Source organism: Mauremys reevesii, linkage group 5 (genome assembly GCF_016161935.1).
Source record: "Mauremys reevesii isolate NIE-2019 linkage group 5, ASM1616193v1, whole genome shotgun sequence".
Classification (NCBI taxonomy): Eukaryota; Metazoa; Chordata; order Testudines; family Geoemydidae; genus Mauremys; species Mauremys reevesii.
Window position 1 is genome coordinate 55,626,835 of NC_052627.1, and position 23,059 is coordinate 55,649,893.

The window sequence follows — 23,059 nt, forward strand, 5'->3', positions numbered from 1 at the left end:
AAGCACTTTTGTTAAACTCAGCTGAAGGCCCTGTGTAAAAGGGGTCAAAATCTGAGTGTACTGTTACGGAAATGGACAAAATGCTGGATATTAGTGTTAAAATTAGCATATATGTTTAGAGCATGATCTTGCTGAACATCCTCAACTCCCACTCCCATTGACTTCAATGGGAGCTAAGGGTGCTCAGCACCTCACAGGAGGTACACTGTAGGATAGATTATGTAATAGGTAACTATACTGGTTTTCCTTTATAATGCTACCATTCCTTTTGTATTTTATTTCAACAATGCAGGATAGTTAAGATAAAAAACTTTGCGACACATATTGAACCTGATACCAGTCAGACAAGGGCCTAATGTTGCTGGGCGCTTGCACAACAACTCTGTGCTCCTTTTAAAATTACAAGCTGAAACGCAAACGTTTTTCTGCATATTTTCTAACAAGGATCTTCTTGACTTCATCAAAAGGGTTCAAAGCTTTTTTTCTGAGTGAGCTGGAATTCTCTGTAATGAAAAATAGCAAATTATATCACTGTAAGTTTCATGTAGTGTAAATTTGGGATTTTTCTTTCCAGACTCAACAGCTTGTTAATGGATTTGTTTCTGCCTCAGAGGTTTATACCCCTAAAGTGAAAGGAGATTAACTGATCAGCAATCAAAAATCAGTTCGATGCTAACAGCAAAAAAGTGTGAAATCATGTTTTTGTCAGTTTTGCGAGAAGGAAAAATATTGTATTTGGACAGAGCAAAACAAAAAAGATTCAAACAGCTTCTGGAAAGTCAGAGTAAACTGTTCTCTTTGACATCACTGTGAGTTTTGTGCGAGCAAGAATAGCAAATATGGGCCTGTTGACTGATGCTTTGCAGTTATGTTAAGAAAAGGAAAAATACCAGCTTGCCAAGAATTACCAGAAAAGATATGATAATCTTTGCAAGAATTAAAGTAAGGAATACTGTTTGTAGCAACGCACTAGCAACAACTAGTAACAGATACTTGAGTTAGCAAAATATAAAGTAAAGTAAATAAAAGATATTTGATTATGTAGCTGGAAAGTTAGAAAAATACTAAAAATAAGATGTGTCTGTCTGTGAAAAAAAGGAAACAATACAAATGAAACTGTAAACAAGTTGCATATAAAAGTGTCAGGCTATAAGCAAATAACAGAACCAGACAGTATCAAAATCAGACTATTACTAGCTGCAAGGCATTCTCCAGATTGGGGTAACATATGCCTTTCTGTTACATGCTGAATAACAATTGCTTAATAAACTCAATCAAGCTGACTTATCTTAACTATTAACTAAATTCAAACCCATAAAACATATTTATTATTATCAATTCTTATCAATTGACTATTATTAGGTAACAGGCCTATAGAGTTTAGAATGGGGGCAAATACTATACCATAGAGGTTCTTGAACTGGGGTCTGCAGAAATAGTTCATTGGTCTCCAAAACACCACTTGTGTCTTTAGCAAGCTCTGTTAAGAAAAATGTGAATTAATGCGTTTAACATATGACTAGCACAGTAGCATTTAAGCAAAGCTGAAGGCTTCTGTGAACATCCTACAGCACAGTATATAGTAATAGGGGATACAAATTCTTAGATTGTAACAAGATGGCTACATGGAATACAGGAGATGCAGAACTAAAATTTTTGCCAAACCAAAGACGTTAATGTACCATCTCCTTAGCATTATAATCATGAAGGTTAGAAAAATCATTGAGTCTCATCTCCACATCAGTGCCAGGTTTCGAATTGACTAAAAGCAGACAGAACAGCACCTCTGACTCAATAAAATGAAACTTTCAGCATATACACTTTTGCTCACTATCTCTTCATATTAGTACTGTATCTATACCTGTATGCAACTAACATGGAAATAACTAAATTTATGAAACATTTTATACTATTAAACTAAACCAGATTAAGCCCCACTTTGGGGGTTTGTCCAGTATTATTGAGACAATTAAGTTATTCCAGTTAAAACATTCTCAGATAGACCAGGCCTAAGGTAACAGCTCAGCTTCTTTTAGCAGCAGGCTGGGAATAAGTAAGCCTAAGGGAATTTTAACTGGGTAGAAGGGAGCCTAACTTCATATTACCTCTGAAATATTTACCTTTGGCCTTAGAAGTCCTGATTCCCATAAGCAGCTGACAACACTGCATTGTAGGATGATGCCAATAAAGGGCCTGATACATCACCATGAAATGACATTTTTATGTTGGCATAGCAGCACCACTGATTTCAATGGAATCACAATGTTGTAAAACTAGTAACAGAGTGGTTGCATGTGTATATATGTGGAAATATAGATATATAGACACACATACACCTTTACCCCGATATAATGCGACCCGATATAACACAAATTTGGATATAACGTGGTAAAGCAGTGCTCCGGGGAAGCGGGGCTGCACACTCTGGTGGATCAAAGCAAGTTCGATATAATGCGGTTTCACCTATAACGCAGTAAGATTTTTTGGCTCCCAAGGACAGAGTTATATCAAGGTAGAGGTGTATTTACATGTATCTATTTATCTGACATACATGGATACCTACAAAAGTGGTGGAGATACCCACATGAAAAATGATGGAATTTTGTGATAAATTGCATTTTTGTACACCTTTGAAACTTTTGCCTGCATTTGTTCACTAAGCTATTTCTGCCACTCTAACACTCTAAACTTCTGAGAAGCTTCAAAATACCACCAAAAAACTCCAGAACAGCCTGTCACAAATATTTATATTTCCCAACAGCTTATCCCTTTAAACTGGGAAATAGTCAACTCTGGACTAGTAACATATTCAAGGTCTTATACTGTATTTTGTGACCCATTAGGGCTAGAAATAGGAGCTCTATATTATTGGAAAGCTAGGAATCCCACTGACATACAGCCATTGTTTCTAGCCCTAGTTGGTCTTGAAATACTAGATATTTAAACTGTGACACTATAAGTATGAAAAAAGCTATTTTAGATGAATTTTAGAAACGTCTAAAAATTATTAGAATTACGGCGATAACTTACTTTTTTCTTGAAAGCCCATACAGCCTATACAGTCAGTCCTCTGTACAGGTGGAGGGATAAGAAATCTGGCACTAATAAATTTTTAAAATACCCTCTAAAAATAATTTTCAAAAGAGTTTTTTTTCCCTGTAAAATATGTAACATATATGGAGACACTGATGGTGTGGGTTGGGCTGAATGTTTTACTGGCACATCTATGGGATAATCTTCTATACAACTCAGCCATGGCTTTCCCATTTGTGAACAATGAGACTCTTGCCAATAAAACCATACTATCATGCATTCTCTCTCAGTCATTTTGTGTGTATTAATAAATATGGACAGATAGATATACAGATGGACAGACATATATTTGTGTGTATGTGCATATGTAATATATATATAAGGCCCTTTGTTTTCAGATTTTACTGATTTTTACCTAAAATGTCCTGGGTTTTACAAAAGCTATTATTTGTTTTTTTACCTATTTTCACCTAATTTTGAACCACTTAAGTACCTGAAAATACTGATTATGTAAAGCAAATCCAATCCATGACATTAGGTAGATGTTTTTATGTTAACAGTAAATTAGTCTAAGTGTATATGCAAGGCTGTCTGTTAAAGTAAGTCAATGCATTGGAAGATACACACATGTGCATGGATGTCAGTATGTGTATGTCAGTGTCTGAGTCCTAAAAAAGGAAATGCCGGAACTCCCTGGATCAGATTTCCCATTCCGGAAGGAGCAATGGCATCTTGGTAACCTGTTGCTTTTTTTGGTCCTTCCATCCCCCAATATTAATCCCACTATTTACCCAGAAAACTGTGAAGTTAATTGTTTGCACTGATTTTCATCCATTTTAAAATGTTTGTAATAACCCCCATACATTCCCAGGAAATTGTCAACAAAATAAAAAACTGGAAAAGAGGGACCTTGCATGTACGATAAGATGTTTCTGATGTATTATAATTGCTTCTTTATTGGCAATTATAATTACTGGGACAAATTTTCAGAGCATCTAAGCTCTCGACAGCTCCCTTTGTCCTCAATGGGAGCTGCTAAGTGCTGAACACTTTTGAGAATTTAGCTACTTCATTGTGTGTCTAAATGGGAGCTGAGCTCTTTTGAAAATATGGCCCATTATTTGTCTGGCACCATTATTGTGCATGGAATTTTACAGACACAGCGTGAAATTCCGGCCCCATTGAAGTCAATGGTAAAACTCCAATTGACTTCAGTGAGGACAAGAGTTCACCCAAACTCCATGCACTCAGAAGTTTTTAATGAAAATGAAATGTATAACATCTGTTTTTTAGACTGTATATTCTACAGGGCAGGAAAGTTGGCACTTAATGATAATTAACTAACTAATAATAAAATGAGAATTCTCAACAGCCCTACTCTCTGATGCAGGAATCCTCCCCACAAAATGCAAATGTTTTTATTTCAGTGGACTTGTTTGTAGCTCTGCTTATAGGTAAAGAAGCAAACCAAACCAAACCAAACCAAACCAAACCCCAAATTAAAAAACAAGCTAAAAACAACACACAATCTGGACTATATTGGAAAGGAAATAAATAGAGGTTACTTTCATTGTGGCAGCTTTTGCTATTAATTTACACAAAGTGCTTAAAATATTCAAGTTAGTATGTCAAATAAAAATTAACAATGGTGCTATTGTATTACCTACATATACACACACACACATGCAAAACAACATATACATGTGTTGCTGTTTGTGTTTATATATATATATAAAACAGCAGATGTTCCTGTTGTTTCTATCTGAGTTCTTACCTCACTGCCGCATGTTATACTTACCAAAGCACTAATATAAGGCAACATACTGCATTTTCATTATACACGATTCTAACTGATACAACATATTCCGTATAATTTGACTCAGTATTAGCAAATATGGCATTTCGGTCAGCTATATATGTATTATAGGCTCTTCATTAAATTTTTTATAAAACTTACCCAGGCTAGGCTATAGTATGTATATCGTCAAGTTGGCTTAAACCAAATGATGAGATATGATCCATTCTTCTCATCTAAAAATTACTTGCCTTTTGAAAGTTTATGAAGCTGTTCTTAGTTATATGCTGTAGAATGTCGTGGTGAGGCAGAAATAAAAATACTATACCAAATAATACCACAATCAGCAAAAGTACGTGTGTCCTATACTTGCAAAAGATTTTCCAATTTTTTCCATCCCAATAAATGAAATGTAACCGAATGCTTTCTTTTTAAAAGCAGATTTGGCCTCCTCTTTAGCCATGTATTCTGAGTGGTATACTTAAAATAGAGGCAGTTGTACTTGGTGGTTTTATGAATATAAAGATTAATGAATTTGTATAATTTGGGCATGCAAAGCATTTTTATCAGGCACATTCTATTCAGGGTAAGCAGTAAACAGTATATAAGGGTTGTGTCAAAGTTTACTGAATAGGGCCCTTGGTAGCTAATGTAACGTTTCTCCAACAAATCAAAGGTATTGTTCTATGCTCACATGAATATACAGTAGCCATTACCTTAAATTTAAAACTCACTATGAGCAGCAAACACACTGTAGGGATATGAAGGCCATATTGTATCAGTGGAGTCTGCAGAGATTTTCCTCATATGGCTTTGCATTGCTGAAATATATGTTGCAGTTGAAAGCTAAAGGGATTACTTTTGAATAGTCATCACAAAGGTTGATTATATTCGTATATCATTTAGCTGGACCCTTCAGGCTATTATCCATTAGCTATGCTGGCCCCGCACTGTCAAAAAGTTGATCATACAATGTAAAAATGCTGTATATTCTCTTAAGCTAGGTGAAGTGACTGAGAACCATACAGCAGTCTGATAAGAGTAGTGTACCCTTATACTGAAGGTAAAGGGTATTTAAAATAAATACCTGCAAAATGGAGGATAACTTGTCATACTTGAAATAAACACATAATTTTGTTTACCATTTTAAATTGGTGCTTTGTAATTTTTACTAGGTTAATCATACCAGTGAAACAATATACAGTTATGAAACTGGTTGAAATGTATTGTTTTTAATCTTCAAAAAACATAGAGCTGACTGGAGGAGTTGTACCATAAATCACTGGTTTTGATCTAAATATTTGCCCAAAATTGCATTTTTGGTGAAAAATGTTTGCTGATTACAGTCTCTTTCTTTCTATCTCATACACACACATACACACTTTCACTGTTTAACACAAAGGAGATTTTTATCTGTAGTTTCCATTTTGTGGATGCTTTAATTTTATTTTACACTAAAACCTGAACATCACATGAGACTGAAAGCATCTTACTGTTCTGCCATGCAGCGTAAGCATGGAGTGTCTCTAGATTCTAACATAGGCAAAAGCTTCCATGGGGGAAACAATACAAATGAGCCAGGTTAGTGAATCACAGTAGGTATTTATTAAGCGTAGGTATTTTTAAGAGCCACATATGATAGAGATGAATTATGAACATCAGAGATATTACGTAGTGGGGTAAGCAAGGGGATGGGAATTTACCCAGCTACATTTTAGAATAAGTTTGTGGCTGAATATTTACTTTAATACAGTCAATTGTAGACCTGATTGTGCATATTTCAGGCTTGGTGAGCAGGCAGAAAAAGAGAAACAACGGAGTCAGCTCAGTTAACTTAGCTTTCAGATCCTCCTAGGCCAATTTGTTAAAAGTAAAAATAAATAAATTAAATACAAGACCCTTAGGGATTCCGGCCTAGTTAGGAAGGAGACACCTCTACTTTCATTAGACAAAGTTGTTTAATTTAGATTGTAAAAATGCTTTATTTGGTTCTCTTTTGAGATTATGTATTATATGGGGCAATGAATGAGTTTTTATGAGCACCGATGGGAGCCCTAAACAAATTACAGCACGTATACTGAACAGGTAGGTTTATTTGATTAAAGGCTTAATAGTTTGGGGCAGGTTTATGAATTGGAAGCAGAACTTACTTTATGTTCTGTTAAATGTAGACACTCTTGGGACCACGAAAACTGTAAGGAAAGCACAATTTTTTTTATTAGGATGGGAAGGCCTAATGGTATACACATTTGTCCCTACTTGATAACTTCCTTTCCTCGCTTATGCATATATCCAACAGCCATCAGACAAGTTCCTCTCTTTCATGGTTGGGAAATACATCAGACTTTTGGGCAACCTTGAAATCTTTCCAGTCATGTAATGATCCTGAAAACTACACATTAGTGTAGCATATAGTGAGATAACACCTTCACAAAAGCCACCTGTTGAATACTTAACTCTGAATGGGCTCTTCCTTAATATAGGTTGGATTGTTGGCTACAGATAGAAAAAGAAAGGAAATTATCAGGTAAGAACAAAAGAGAAAGGATGGTAGGACTGTCACTAGTGATCTGTGCAAACATAAATGAACATTAGTGACATAAACAAGCGTTGGTCCTCAAAAACACTGATAGCTTTCTACAAGGTCCTCCTCATGGGGTAACTGGTCCTTCCATAAAAAAAGATGCAGTTTACTGTTGTTATCCTAATCTTCAACCTCCTCACACTTCACCCAAATTATTCTCCTAAAATTTGAATACAGCATCTTATCTGTGGCTAGAGTCTACTCCACTCCACTCCCCAAGTTTGGGAGAAGTCAAGAAAGAAATTTTTCAGATGTGATGCTTTGAGAATTTCTTATTCTTTCATTATTTCAACATTTTCCAGCAGCACAAAGCAGTTTGAAAGTCGGCTAAACCAGCTGGTTGGGGAGTCCCCGAGAGGCACAAAGCTGGCTTATTTTCACTCCAAGATTTTCAAAAATCACTAACTATTTCTGGGGTCAATTTTTGGGTGCCCAATGTGCAACGTCTTCAAAGTCTGTGATTATCAGCAAGTGCTGAGTACTCATGTTCTGAAAATCAGGGCCCCTCTGAGGTCTCTCAAGATGATGAAGATCTCATTAGTCATCACTAAATCTTTTAACATTTGCTGTTGCTGAATTGTACTTTATTACCATCCTGATTTCCAAATATAGTGATAGATTGTCCTGATTCAACATAAATGTCCTTGATTTTAGCTTTCTTTTGCTTTTTAATCTAGTGCTCTGTGCAGTCTCATTGAGAGTTTCCTATTTGGAAAAATTATTCTATCGTTGTTTTCTAAAATGTGGCTCTGCAGTTTGCTAGCCTCTAAAGGCCTGCCTACTCTTCTACACAATTACATGTACTTCTGCCTTTCAGTATCGACAGTGACTACTTTGCCCAGTGGCTGCCAAACTGTTTGCCATCTGGGTATTTGGAGAACACTATAAATTAGTGTTCTGCCTGGGAATTTGTCTTCCAAGATCTTAGCCAAAAGTATCTTCTGGGTACAGAAATCGAAGCCAGTGAAGCAAAGAAAAATGTAGCAATGTATCTGCTATAAAACAGAATGCCAGGGAGATTTTTTTGTAAGCTTTATATCTTTGAAGGAGTATTACCATGAGTGTGTCCATTCAGGCTAAGAAGGTATGGAAGAAGGAGATAGAAGACAATGATTCCTTCAAAGCAGAGGCAGAATCCCTACAATTGAACTTTATAGAAGAATCCATTTTCCTGTATCTGAGTTCTTTGGGAGCAAGAAAGTTATTCTCTGCAGTGACCCACCTTTTCCTCTAAGATTCATGCATAGATTTCCCCCCTCCTCTGTGGAAGATGGACTTACACCTTCACAGCACTGGGGCATTGGGCAGCTACTAGCTGTAGAAGTCTTGACAACAGGGAACAAGTAGAACTGTGCTGCTAGGAACCTGAAGGGGAGTACAGGAGAACCTGCCTCAACTCTCCCAATGATAACTGCCTTAATTGCCTATTTGTTACATTTTCAAACAAGCACCTAGATTCACATATTTCAAGGCCAGAAGGGACCATTCCGATAATCTAGTCTGACCTCTTGTATAACACAGGCCTTAGAACTTTTCCCCAGATTATTCCTAAAGCATATCTTTTAGAAAAACATGCAATCTTGATTTAAAAATTGCCGGTGGTAGTACAGGAGAACCCACCACAACCTTGGTAAATTATTTAAATGGTTAATTACTCTCATTGTTAAAACTATACCCTTTATTTCCAGTCTGGACTTGGCTAGCTTCAACTTCCAGCCACTGGATCATGTTATACCTTTCTCTGCTAGATTGATGAGCCTGTTATTAAATATTTGTTCCCCATGTAGATGCTTACACACTGTAATCAAGTCATCCCTTAATCTTCTCTTTGTTAAACTAAACAGATTGAGCTGTTTCTTCCATGCTGTCTCTTATGTATGGGAGGAGCTTTCTGTAAACATCTGCAAGCTATCTCATTATCCTCCTTCAAATCCCTCCTTAAAACTCTCCTTTGCCTTAAAACCTACAAAACACTTAACAACAGTTAGGCAGCTAGTGTACTGAGATCACTGCTTATCAGGCACACCGGTACTGTCTCATTGTTTCCTTGTGCTTCCTCTGTCTCCATCTATCTGTTCTCTCTTGTCTTACACTTAGATTGTAAATTTCATGTGGCAGAGACTGTCATTTTGTTCTGTCTCTGTACAGTGCCTAGCACAATGGAGTCTTGGTCTATGACCTGGGGTCCTAGGTTCTATGGTAATACAAATAACACACACACACACACACACACACACACACACACACACACACGCACAAATAATAATGATAAATGCTGGATACCAAGAACCATGTTTGTGGGCAGTTCCTGCATCCTCTACCATCCAGACAGACCAATAGGTAAGAAACCTCTGCATGGGAAACTTTGAGGAGATTTCCACCTGAAAGACTCCCCTGGCTGATTTTACAACCAGACAGTGAAATTAGACCCAATGCTCTTAATTAGATCTGACATTGCAGCATCTACTTTTAAAAAGATAGGTAAGTCCTTAGTTTAGTCTACTGGTACAGCATAGAATTTTTGGGTTTATCTATTTAGGCTCTGGGATTTAATGGGTCTGTTCTTCCACATCAGGGTGGAGGTACATTGGTGGGACAGTGTGAGAAAGCTTACATTGTCACAGCCCATTTTTTTCCTCTTTCTGTGGATAAAAAGAGGACTCCAGCCTTCCAACCAGTCAGTCTAGATCTTTTTATGAATAACAGATTCACATGAAAAAGATTACACTGAAAAATGGAAATGGATGTTCTGTTTATTAGCAGTCAGCATGTGGTTTGTGAGCTACTGAAGAAAGTTACAGTACTTTAGAGATGTTTAAGAACATGTAAGCAAGCGATAGAATTTAAAAATAAACACTTTGCTAAAAATGTCCTCAGCTACCCTTACCACCAGTCCCATACTCTGGGGCGGACAGCAGTATAGGAACTCATACAGAACAGTCTTAATGTGACAGATGTCTGATCAGCCTGGCTGAGGAAAGAAAACCTCTGCAGTCCCAAGAGGAAGGGACTGGCTGTGCAGGGGCCTTCCTCCCAGCCAGAAGTCACACAACAATTGTTCCTGGGTGGACAGGAAATAAGTGGAAGGAGGAGAAACTTCTCCAACTCTACTTACTACCACTGACTAGTGAAGGCAGGAGCCTCCCTTTGGTGTATGTGACACCTTCAGGGAACACAGCAGCCATTCTGCTGAAGTTGCTGCCCCAGCCTCCCTGTCCAATATTAGTTTGAACTTTATTTCCAAAAACACTGTATGTCTGACCAGGTCACCAGTTTTGGGACTCAGGAAGGGATTTCTCCCTGGGGGCAATACTGGCAGAGTGTATCAGGACACGATTAACAGGATTCTGGGGAGTTTTTTCACCTTTCTTGCAGTATCCTAGAGGCCTGGTTTTAGGTTAATAAAGAGTAAGGATGGGAGTTATGAGTGAGTTTGTAATTTCCTTGCAACTTGTACCAGTGAGGGCAAGAGCCTTACGGGGACCAATTCCAGAGGTAAACATGAGACCCAGGAGATAATTCATGAACTTTATTTGCCTGAATTTGCTTGAAGAAGGAAGGAAGATCTTAAGTCTTGAAGACCAAAGCATCCCTCTTGTGTATCCTCCCTCCTTCTTACAGGGAGAGGGCTAGTGGATTCAGAAGTGGGTTGAACTCTAGGGATTAGTTGAAGGGGACCAGCTCTGAATATTTGTTATGCACGATTGAGGGAATATTGGACTCAAATCATGCATGTTGTTTTTTGGGGGTAACTCCCCCTTAAAGTTAATATAGTTGCATTTTGAACTGGGCAAGAACTGGAGCTTCTGGCCCTTGAAAATTTTCTCATTTCTGAAAAAAATGTGTTAGATTCAGAACAAAAAGCTGGAAATGCAAAATTTCCTGTGGAATGTAAACTTTCAAAAATCCTGCTTCTACCTCCCCTGTCTCCCAGGTAAGTTGCTGAGGAGCCTAGGCTCCCAGGGTTCCTGGGTACGTGAGCTGTCATGGGATTGGATAGCTTGAGCTGTGGAGGAATGACAGAGGTAGGTGTGAGCTGGCAAGAAACTAGGCAGATTGCTGTTGGAACTTTGTCTGGCTTCTGTCAAAATTCTGTCATAATCAACATGTTCCTATGGAATGTTTAGATTTTCATGAATTGGCATTTTTTGATGGGAAAATGGACTGTTGGGAAATTTCTGATCAGCCTTAGTTGCAGCTTTCTGCTTTAAAATCTATCCTGTGTCTGTTTCATTCTTCATCATGTCCTGACCAAACCATAATCTAACCCCATCCTGAAACTCACAAGGCAAAATAAAGTTTAATTAAAGCTTCTTTCAAATATGTCTGCTCCTGCTTTGAGGTTTTAGCGTCTTCTAGCCAGACTTGTTACAGCAGAAGTATGGATGTTTCACAGAGACAAATCTTGAAACTTGCCAGTCTCCCAATTGCAAAGTCCCATTCTGATCTCTGATTTGCAAACACATTTATTAAAAATAAAACTAGCAATCTTACTTCCATTTCTTTCTAGGTCCAGTTTGGATTTTACCCAATGCCAGATTAGGCACCAATTAACACAAATATTTCAGAAGCTGTACAACACTGAAGAATTAAAATTCTAACCTCGGGCAGTCCTCTTCCCAAGCTGAGTGATGTTCCCTTGTGCTGAACTCTGTGGACTGCTTTAGTGCAAGGCCAGGCCAATGTACTCAGTAATATCAACAGCAGTATCTCTTACATGCATCTTAAGCAATCACGTAAACTCAGTATGCACAAGGGGAGCAAGGTGGGTCACAAGCAGGCCTGCCTAGCAGACAGAAGTGAGTTAGCAAGCTTGGAAAGGTTTATTGCCTGACTCCAACTCTCTCTGGTGAACTGCTTGCTGTGTCTCTATCTAATTCTTAATCTTTGCTTCTCTATTTAATTTCTGGCTGCTTTGGAGACCAGTTGTAATGTAGCAGCTAAAAAAAATATCCACATGTACTCATGAGCCTCCCTGAAGACCACTAACTTGACATGTAGGCCATGACAGCTGAGCTTGGACTAGTAAGAAACCTAATCCAGGGTTTCCATCATGTCAGCTGTTGCCTTTATTTCATTACACTTCGGCTCAGCCCCTAATGGATTCAGCTTCATAAAGTCAGAAAAAGAGGAAAAGAAAGCAATTTATTCATGTTTCACTAGAGCTCACTGAAGACATGAAATTTCTCTAAAAATGCAAATCATTTTGTGCCACACAAGTGCGACTGGGCAGCTAAAGCTCTTAGAGGAAGGCTCTTTCCCAGGGCTAATGTTTTTATACCCAGTGATTGAATAAATCGATTCCTTTATTATAACATCTCCTTCACTCTCTTTTTCCCCCTAGAAGAATGTAACCAAGGGTACTAAAGCACCAGGTTTTTTTACCATTAAGACAATTGATTATGCTTGTTAATTTTGTTTTTAATCCCAGACATATCAAAATAAACACCATAAACACATGTAGCAGAAATCAATATAGATCTGTTCAGCTCAGGTTGGTAAAAGGAAGGATTTAGTAAGAATCCAAGATATAAAATGCTAATGTACAAACTAAGCCTTTCTTATGTAATACGCCTTTATACACACTCAGTATAAACCTGAAAAAACTATTTCAGAAGAGCAGAAATGGTATACTTGTGCTGCATCAAAAATGACCCCGTAAGACCCCCTTTACTGAGATAGTCAAGATATTTAATGTGAACATATGTTTTTAAAAGATTTCTTGTCTTATGTCCAGTCATTCTTGTTAATTCATGGGACAAGATACTGCTGATGGGTTTTTTTATGTTATATGAAACAAAAATTACATTTAACAAGTGTGAGGCTGGTCATAAAAAATAAATAAAACTACACTCTTAAAAGCCAGGAAATCACAAAGTGAGGCTATCAGTCATCCTTACAGAGCAAGGTGAGGACGATGTGAAATAAAACATACACATCTACACACAGACATTCCTAAAATGCCACTCATAATAGCTCTTGGCCATTACTTCACATACTCTGTGGATACCCTTTAGCAACACAATCTTTCTTGCCTAAGGGGAACCCTCACTTTTGCCTAGATGAGGTTTTTTTTGCCATTGACCTCTGTTTTCACAATAATGAAATTAGATAGTTTGAATGTATTTTTAAGTTTCTGTGTTTTTTGGAGGAGTGGGAAGCAAGGGGCAATTTTAATTTGTTGGTGTTTTAATTGCAATGAGAGGACTAGCTCAGAGCAGCAAGAGAGGAGTTCTGATAGCACTGGTGGAGCTACAGCACAGTGACTCAGTCCATCTATTTTAAAATATCAGATCATCATCTTAGAGAGAAATGTCAAGTGGGGATTGCAGATGGACACTTGAGAGACTACTCTTGTTTAAACAATAAATATTTTTGATAATTAACAAAAATGACAAAGTATTGCAACATTAATGATGTAATGAAAGATGTAATGAAGATTTTCTGTATTGTAAGAGTTTTTCTTTAAAACCTTAGATCATTTTTTTTACCCTGGATTCAAGTTTCAAGCTACCAATAAAATGCAATATAATACACCAACCATATTAAAAGTAGGTTTGTACTTTTCTGCTAAAGATGTAATTTTTCAGAAAAAGAAATTGAAAAAACAGCGTAAACAAACCAGGTATGCAGAAAATATATGCTAGCAGAATAAATTCCCCTAGTAGTTTTTTTCCCAGCAATAGCACTAGCCTACTTCTTAGCTTGACTTCACAAGAGAAATATGTCCCAAAGCCCTGAGCATATTTACTCCCTATCTGGATTAGTCAGTTATGTTACAAGCTATGAACTAAAGCCAGGAAAAAGTCTCACAAACATATAAGGAAAACTTACTCAAGGAGACTGAAGAGATCAAGATAAAGTTATTAGTAGACTCATTGACACAATTCTGCTTCCAGAGAGCTTTGCCAAGATGTTCACATTGAACCAAAGTTATTTGGATCTCATGGTTAACTATGGAAAATTTCTTACCAGTAATTTCCTTTCTGCTCAGCATCTCTGATAATCCTAGACATCTGGGCTGCTCCCTGCAGCTCATGGAGGCAGAGCAAAGATTTGACACCACACCCTCTTTCCTCCCACTTGCTGACAGGTGAGTTATTTCAAAGGTGTGAAAATACTTGTATAACAATATTAACAAATACTCCAGAGGTAATGAACAAAATGTGCATGTTCACTTAGGATCTGACTTTTGGCTCATGAGACATCTAGGGTGGGTGAATTGTGGGAGATGCTGCTAGCAGAAAATAAATTATCAGAAGGAAATTTTCTGTTCTGCAGCCCAGTGTATCCTAGAATTCTGGACTTCTGGGAAGTAGTGAGCAGTAAATAGATGTAAGGAGGATTATGGAAGAAGTTAGCATAGAAAGAGAAAGATTTGATGAACAGGCAGAATGCCAACACTGAAGTCAGAGGTTTGAAGCGATGTCAAGGCTCTCAACGTGAGCGGCAGGTCCCATTTTGGGAACAGTGATCTGATCACCGACTTAACTGGCTGGACTGCTCTAAGAAACCTTTGTTACTTGGGGGTTTTCGGCCAGGAAGCCTGTGGATCCTGCAAACAGACCTCTACTAAGAGCAGACACCTGACATGCTACGGAGCTGAGCTGAAGACCTTTCTCAATGCCTTCTTGGATAAAATCCAAAATGGCTGGCATTCTTGGATTTCTGGAATTGGCACCATGACCTTGGCACCAACTGCTGAATCTGGATCAGATAGAGGAATATACTTTTAGTATCAGCATTATCCTAGAGACAAAAGCAAAGTCTTGATGACTTTGGAGTACAGGCCCAGCAATACTAGTGCTTCCCACTCAATAGCCAGGCTGTTAGTTTAAGTGCTGGATTTGGATGGAGAAAAGGACCTTGTGAGAGAATGTCCAGTCTCCACAGAAGCTGAAGTGGAGGCTCCAATTTCAGCTCTATCTGAAAACCAAGGTCTCCTTGACCAATGGGGAGTTATCAGTGTTACTGTGGCCTGCTCTCACTTCACTTTCTGGACAACCTTCCCTAGGAGTGGGAAGGGTAAGCGTAACAGAGGTCCTGAAGCCATCTGTGTGATACAACATCTGTTCCCATGGATCTGGAGACTGTCTCCCTGGTGAAGTATTTGGTCTCTTTGCATCCATACAATTTGTGAATAGGTCAGCTGGAGGAAGACTGAATGTCTGCATGACTAGATGAAGACCTCCTGATTAAAGCGCCACTTGGAGTTGTTGACCCTGTGCCTGCTGAGCCAGTTTGCCTTTTAGTTCAAGTCTCCTTTTATGTGAATCGCTCATAATACCACTTGTTAATGTGCTTCGCTGTTTGCGGTAAGGAAGCTGGGGAATGCCACGAAGTCTTTGCAATGAATGCGGTGAAGAAGATAAAGAGGGAAGTGAGGCCACTGTGATCTGCTGGGATCCTGCTTGCTCCTGCAATAAAGGCTCAGATTGAATCAGCTAAGAGGAAGCAACTTCACTATGCGACTCTAGCCTAGTTGGGTGAGGAGGTGAGAGAGCGGGAGGGTTTGGTAACTGCGCCCTGGAATAAGCTGGGAATCACATCCTTGGAGATTGAGGGACATCCCCAGGGCACCATGAATGCCACTGAGGAAACAGATATAGCATCTATGGCCAGTAGGAAGTGGGCCACAAACCTCCTATCTGTACTGCGAGACTGGTACCAATCCCAGTACCAATGGTGATCCCCTGAAGGTCACAAGGACTTTTGAGCTTGATGTCTGGATGAAGAAGGAGAAGTGGAAGATGATTCTGAACTTGAACAGGAGGAACCCTCCAAACAATCTGAAGAGAATGGAGGAGCCATCCCTAGAGGACCTATCATATGTCCTGATTCATTAGAAGCCTAGTATGTGGGCCACATTGATACTAAAGAAGGCAAACCAGTAGGTGTCTTGGAGGACAGGCAGTGTCATAGAGGTACCACTAACAGTTGTGGAACAGATGTTAATACAAAATAGAGGATGGTACCACATTCATAGCTCTGTCTTGTCCCAGATCTGTAGAAGCCAATATGGTCTCCGGGGCTGAAGATGCATTTGGCACCAACAATGGATCAGTACTGACACAGAGAGAGGTTTTTTTCTCTGCAGCCTGATTTTTAAGTGGTGCCAGAGATAATGCCTGCAGCAGTCCATATTGTGAGGCAATCAACCCAGATGTTCCAGGGATCACAGAAGACCTTACCACAGATGAGGACTCCAGTATCACAGGTTAATCCAGAACAGTGAAGCAGAGTACATCTGTAGCTGCTTGAAAAGCCTGTAGTGTTGAGATGGTCAATGGTGAGACCAATGTTGTCAGTACTGGACTCAATGGCTGTCCCACCGACCGTACTGGAGTTGATGGTATGGTGCCTCAATGATCTTGTCTTGGTACCAGAGAACAGGTAGACTGCCCTACTTTATCCTGAGTATTTGAGGAATCCCGGTACCAGCCAGCACTCCTCCTAGACCTTGTCTACACTACACAGTTTTGTCAACAAAAGTTAGCTTTTGTCAACAAAACAGTGGAGGTATACACACTGAAATGCTCCTTCTGTTGATGTAACTCCTCTGCTATGCTGCCATAATAAAACCACCTCAATGAGAGGCCTAGGGCTTGTGTCAGTGTAGTTAGGGTAACACAGTGCCTGTATAGACACTGCGTTCCTTACATCAGCTGTTGGCTGTCATTCTTGTCAATGAAGCCATGAAATTGACAAGAAAGCTGGCTTACAGGTTGTTGCCTGGTCTCTGATCCAAGCTGGACTGCCACACAGGCTTCTGGCTTGGGCTGCTATCTTGGCTCCTCACTGGGAGACCTCCTGCCCCCTGGGGTTCAGGTTCCTTGCTCTCTACCAGGAGTATACCAGCCGACCAGATTCCCAGTATGGATCTCCCTGCCAGAGGCGAGAAGCCCCAGGGGACAGTTGGGTTCCTGGTGGGGAGCTGAGTGAAGCTGAAAGCCCTGGCTCTCAGCCCCCTCCACTGTCCCTCTTCAGTCAATGGAAGAGCTCCTGGTGAGGACGTGCACCACCAACAGAAGGAGGGTAGTGTGAACATCAGCCACTGCAGTAATTAATGCAGTGGCTGTATGTTGACCAAACAAAGGCCAACTTGTCTTTGTAGTGTAGACATAGCCTTAAAAGAGGATGATGAATCTCCCCAAGCATTAGAGTGACTATGGTCAGGTTTATGAGTCCTCTTTCTCAGAGGATAGAGAGCAGTTTCTTCTTCTTGGAGAAGAGTTAGTCTCACTGTGGCACTGAAGGTGTCTGATTGGCCAGGTCATCTGATCTCAGTACCAAAGCACGTCTCATGAGTTGCAGCATCAGATGCTGCCTCAGGCATAAGTCTCTAGCCACCTGCATCATCTTTTTGAAGGATTTGAAAATGGGACACTTCCTCTTAATATGCCCCTCTCCCAAGCAGAATAAATAGCAAGTATGGGGATCACTACTGGAAATGACTACCCTACATGAGGGACAGTTCTTGAAACCTAGTGAAGGCATTATACCAGGCAAAAACAAATTATCAAACTAATGAATCTAACAGTAAGGGTACTACCACTAAGTATAACCATATACAAAAACAGAGAAAAAACACTCCGAGTTGCAAGAAAAGCATGAGGTAAATATCACACAGAATGCTCTGGCTCAAGCAATGGGAGGTGCTGCTCGTCAGAGCTTGAGAATCTTTCTTCTGAGGGAGAGCTCTCTATCACTCCAAAATTCAGATGATGAGATATTTTGTTCTGGATCAGATTGCACTTTATGGGATCATTGGAAATGGGAGACTGGCTAAAGAATGGATGGGGTATATCAAGGGATCATTTCTGGCTCATTAGCTTCCTCACCCATTTGTCCATGGCTGATGTGAACCAGTCCTCTGGGAAATGGGAAAGTCCACCTCCTAACTTCAGCTCTGGGTGGAGGCCTATGTGATCTTTGTCATAAACTGTCTTTGGCTGGCAGGTGTGGAGGCAGATCTTCCTCTGGGCTTTCCCCTGAACCTCAGCTCCATGACTTTCCTTTGGAAAATCTGTTGCCCCTTCGCTGTTGCCTCTGTGAGGGTGAGGGCTTAAAGGGAGCATCTCTGTTGAAAGGCAGGTCTGTATTCCCTCCTGAGGGTATTTAGTATTCATGGGAGGGAGTACAATGCTACAGTGGCGTCTACCTGTGGTTCCTCCGTGATAGAGGCCTTTGGTTCCTGTATCTTGTAGAACCTGAGGTCATTTTTGTTAATGTACTTGCTCTTATGACACTTGTTCTATTTGTCCCTGATCATGTCATTGAAGGAGTGCAGGGGGATTGCAGCTTTAGGGGAGGATTTTGAGGGGAGAAATATACTCTGAGGCTTACTCTCAAGAGCCCATTTGAGTTGGATTTGAATTGTGGATACAATCTTTCTGCACATGGCCTCAGAAATCTCAGGGGGGAAAAAGCCTCTGTTGTGTTTTCTTCCAGTCTAGTTTGGATTCAGAGGCTGATAGTTCGTCTTCCTCAGTGATGGAGGGAGAAGAGGAAGAAGAGTCAGAGGACTCGTAGCTCTGTATTTTCTGTGCTTTTTCTTCCCCCTTTTTTGATTTTTCTACTGTTTTTGCATGCTCTGTGGATGTAAGAGCTCTATTGTGGCTTTGGTGAGGCCTTTTGCAAGTTCCTTTCCATAAGGCCTGCAGCCCACTAGAAAGTTCTACCCAACTCCTCCCCCTCTAGGTCTCATTCCTTCTAGAGGTGGGACTTGTGATCAGAACCCTGCTGGTTGAATTGGGAAGAAGGGTGGCTGTTTAAGAGCACCTCCTTCTTTTCCCAGGGCACTCAGACTCACTTGAAGACTTGTATTGGGGGTCGGGGGAGGATCTGTGAACTCACAAGCCTTCCCTCTTTGTTCTCCAGAGGTCCCTTGGGATTCACCCCAAGTCAGTTGGCTGGAACCCTCCACATATTTACAGTGTTTCCCTGACCTGCTCTGAGATTCCTGGTCCATTTTTTCCACATTGGAAACATGGCTGCTTTGCTGGATAGGGGATCCTACGTACCTGTCTGACTCAGAGCCCCAAGACAGCATTAGGGTTGGCTGGCTGAGTACAGGCTGGGGCACAACTCACCATCTGCCGTGCTCAGGAAGGCTGCCTCACAAATGGAGAACCGCTTGGATTTGATCTGGTGCTTTATTGGCTGCTCTGCCATGCCTGTATAGGAGCAGAGGAACTGGCAGGGAGACACTGCAGCAGAGGCTCAGGCTGGATTAAACCACCAGACTGGTTAAGACTGACCCAGGGAGGAGAAAAGAAACCTGAAATATCAAAACTGCTTATCATTTCCCCCCAAAATGGAAAAAATAGAAATAAAAGGAGCAGGAGCAGTGTAATTGCCAACTGACCATCGCTGCAGAGGCAGAGAATCACTGCCAGTGGTATTTGTGCTAGCTAGAATAAAGCTAGCTCAGGTAGGTCTACATGTGCTGCAGTCACACCTCTGACTGCAGTGTACATATACCCTTAGAGAAGCCCCAAATTCTCTCCTTGCAACTGGGCTAGTGCTCAGCATCCCAAGCCTCACTAATCCAAAAAGGCAGTTGCAAGCCACCTTTGCAGTCCCCTCTCCCAAAGCTGCACCAGGCACCAAACGCCTTGAGGACAAGGCTACTTCAATAATCAGTTGCCATTGATTTCAATGAGCTTTGAGACAGGCCCTAAGTATTTATCATTTGTTGTATGCATATTTTATGCTAACAAATCCAATAGAAAAATCAAAGTCTAGATATTTGAAAACGTGTTTGATATTCCATTGCAATACTACTTAACAACATTTCAATGTAAATATGGCACAGATCACTAGACAAAGCCCTTATCAATGTAAAAAGCTTACTCAATATCAGTATAAGGTCACATCTTTTTGACCTATAAATGTCTACCTGAATTTTTTTGCATTTTTAAAATTTAGGTCTTGTCTACATAGCCAGAAATAATAGGGGCTAGTGAACTAGTGAAATCAGAGTATCAGATAAAACAAGAGTGAAAGCTGAAAATTGAGAGAAGAAAGGCATTTTTGTTCAAACTTGGGAGAAAGGATAAATACAATAAAAAAGCCCATTTAAAAAAATTAGATTTTTTTCAAATCTTTTATTTTTGCCTGGTTAGTAGGGTAAACTCTGAGAAGATACAAATCCTTCCTTCTTCACAAGATATTTATTTTTTGCTGCATTCAGAACTCATTCTCAGGGTATGTCTACACTACGAACAGGGGCAGCTCTAGGAATTTGGCCGCCCCAAGCAGTCATGCCTGAGGGAGGTGCACCGGAGCCGCGGGACCAGCGGACCTCCCGCACGCATGACTGCGGAGGGTCCGCTGGTCCCGTGGCTCCAGTGGACCTCCCGCAGCTGCGGAGGGTTCGCTGGTCCGCGGCTCCGGTGGAGCATCCGCAGTCATGCCTGCGGGAGGTCCGCTGGTCCCGCGGCTCCGGTGGACCTCCCGCAGGCATGACTGCGGAAGGTCCGCCGGAGCCGGCTGCTGCCCTGCCGGCAAAATGCCACCCCAAGCGCGCGCTTGGTGCGCTGGGGTCTGGAGCCAGCCCTGACTACGAAATTAGGTCAATTTTATAAAATCAATCTTTAGAAATCGATTTTATACAGTCGATTGTGTGTCCCCACTAAGCACATTAAGTCGGTGGAGTGCGTCCTCAATACCATGGCTAGCATCGACTCACAGAGCAGTGCACTTTGGGTAGCTATCGCACAGTCCCTGCCGCCCATTGGAATTCTGGGTTAAGCTCCCAATGCCTGATGGGGCAAAAACATTGTCGTGGGTACATGTCAGTCTCCCCTCCCTCCCTCCATGAAAGCAACAGCAGACAATCATTTTGCGCCTTTTTGCCTGGGTTACCCATGCAGACGCCAGAGCATGGCAAGCATGGAGCCCGCTCAGCTCCCAGCTGCTGTTGTGAGCATAGTAAACATCTCACACATTATCCTGCAGTATATGCAGTATCTGGCTAGGAGCCACCAGCACAAGAACAATTGTGAGGAGGACATGGACACAGACATTCCTGAAAGCATGGGATGCGGCAATTGGGACATCATGGCGGCAGTGGGGCAGGTTGATACAGTGGAACGCCAATTCTGGTCCTGGCAAAAAAGCACAGACAGGTGGGACCACATAGTGTTGCAGGTATGGGATGATTCCCAGTGGCTGCGAAACTTTCACATGTGTAAAGCCACTTTCCAGGAACTTTGTGAGTTGCTTTCCCCTGCCCTGAAGCACAGGAATACCAAGATGACAACTGCCCTGACAGTTGAGAAGTGAGTGGCGATAGCCCTGTGGAAGCTTGCAATATCTGACTGCTACCAGTCGGGAATCAATTTGGGGTGGGCAAATCTACTGTGGGGTCTGCTGTGATCCAAGTAGCCAGGGCAATCACTTAGCTTCTGCTAGCAAGGGTAGTGACTCTGGGAAATGTGCAGGTCATAGTGGATGGCTTTGCTGCAATGGGTTTCCCTAACTGTGGTGGGGCACTAGACGGAACGCATATCCCTATCTCGGCACCAGACCACCTTGCCAATCAGTACGTAAACCGCAAGGGGTACTTCTCAATGGTGCTGCAAGCACTGGTGGATCACAGGGGATGTTTCACCGACATCAACATGGGATGGCCGGGAAAGGTGCATGATGCTCACATCTTTAGGAACTCCAGGCTGTTTGAACAGCTGCAAGAAGGGAAAATTACTGTTGGGGATGTTGAAATGCCAATAGTTATTCTTGGAGACTCAGCCTACCCCTTGCTCCCATGGCTCATGAAGCCGTACACAGGCAGCCTGGACAGTAGTAAGGAGCAGTTCAACTATAGGCTGAGCAAGTGCAGAATGGTGGTAGCATGTGCCTTTGGATGTTTAAAAGCTCGCTGGCACTGTTTGCTGACTAGGTTAGATCTCAGTGCAACCAATATTCCCATTGTTATTACTGCTTGCTGTGTGCTCCACAATATCTGTGAGAGTAAGGGGGAGACGTTTATAGCAGGGTGGGAAGTTGAGACAAATCACCTGGTGGCCGATTTTGAGCAGCCAGACACCAGGGCAATTAGAAGAGCATAGTTAGGCATGCCATGCATCAGAAAGGCTTTGAAAACCAGTTTCATGCCTGACCAGGCTACGGTGTGACAATTGTGTGTGTTTCTCCTTGATGTAAACTTGCCCCCTTTGTTGATTTTAATTTCCTGTAAGCTAACCACCTTCCCCCCTATGATCACAGCTGGCAAAGGAAATAAAGTCACTATTGTTTTGAAACCATGCATTCTTTCTTTATTAATTAAAAAAAAAGTGAGATAACTGACAAGGTAGCCCAGGTAGGGTGGAGGGAGGAGGAGAGGAGGGAAGGACAAGGCCACATTGCTTATTGTAGCCACACTACAAATCAAAACTGTTTGAATGACAGCCTTCTGTTACTTGTGCCATCCTCTGGAGTGGAGTGGCTGGGTGCCCGGAGTCTCCCCTGCCACGTTCTTGGGTGTCTGGGTGAGGAGGATATAGAACTTGGGGAGAAGGGCAGGTGGTTATACAGTGGATGCAGGGGCAGTCTGTACTCTTGTTGGCTTTCCTGCAGCCTCCACCAGATGCCTGAGCATGTCCGTTTGCTCCCCCATTAGCCTCAGCATCGCCTCCTGCCTC

At 41.2% G+C, this 23,059-nt stretch overlaps 1 protein-coding gene across 8 annotated transcripts in view; it reads right to left on the reverse strand.

Annotated features, from left to right (window-relative positions):
- Window positions 1–260: 260 nt before the first annotated feature.
- TTC29 (tetratricopeptide repeat domain 29) overlaps window positions 261–23,059 on the reverse strand; it is a 187,088-nt gene continuing 164,289 nt past the window's right edge. For all 8 annotated transcript variants that reach the window (XM_039539201.1, XM_039539204.1, XM_039539202.1 and 5 more), the window contains 2 exons: window positions 1,405–1,480; window positions 261–503 (listed from right to left, as the gene is read on the reverse strand). In XM_039539201.1, coding sequence (XP_039395135.1) covers window position 503; window positions 1,405–1,480 — 77 coding nt within the window. In that variant the 3' untranslated portion in view covers window positions 261–502. The remainder of the gene's footprint in view (window positions 504–1,404; window positions 1,481–23,059) is intronic.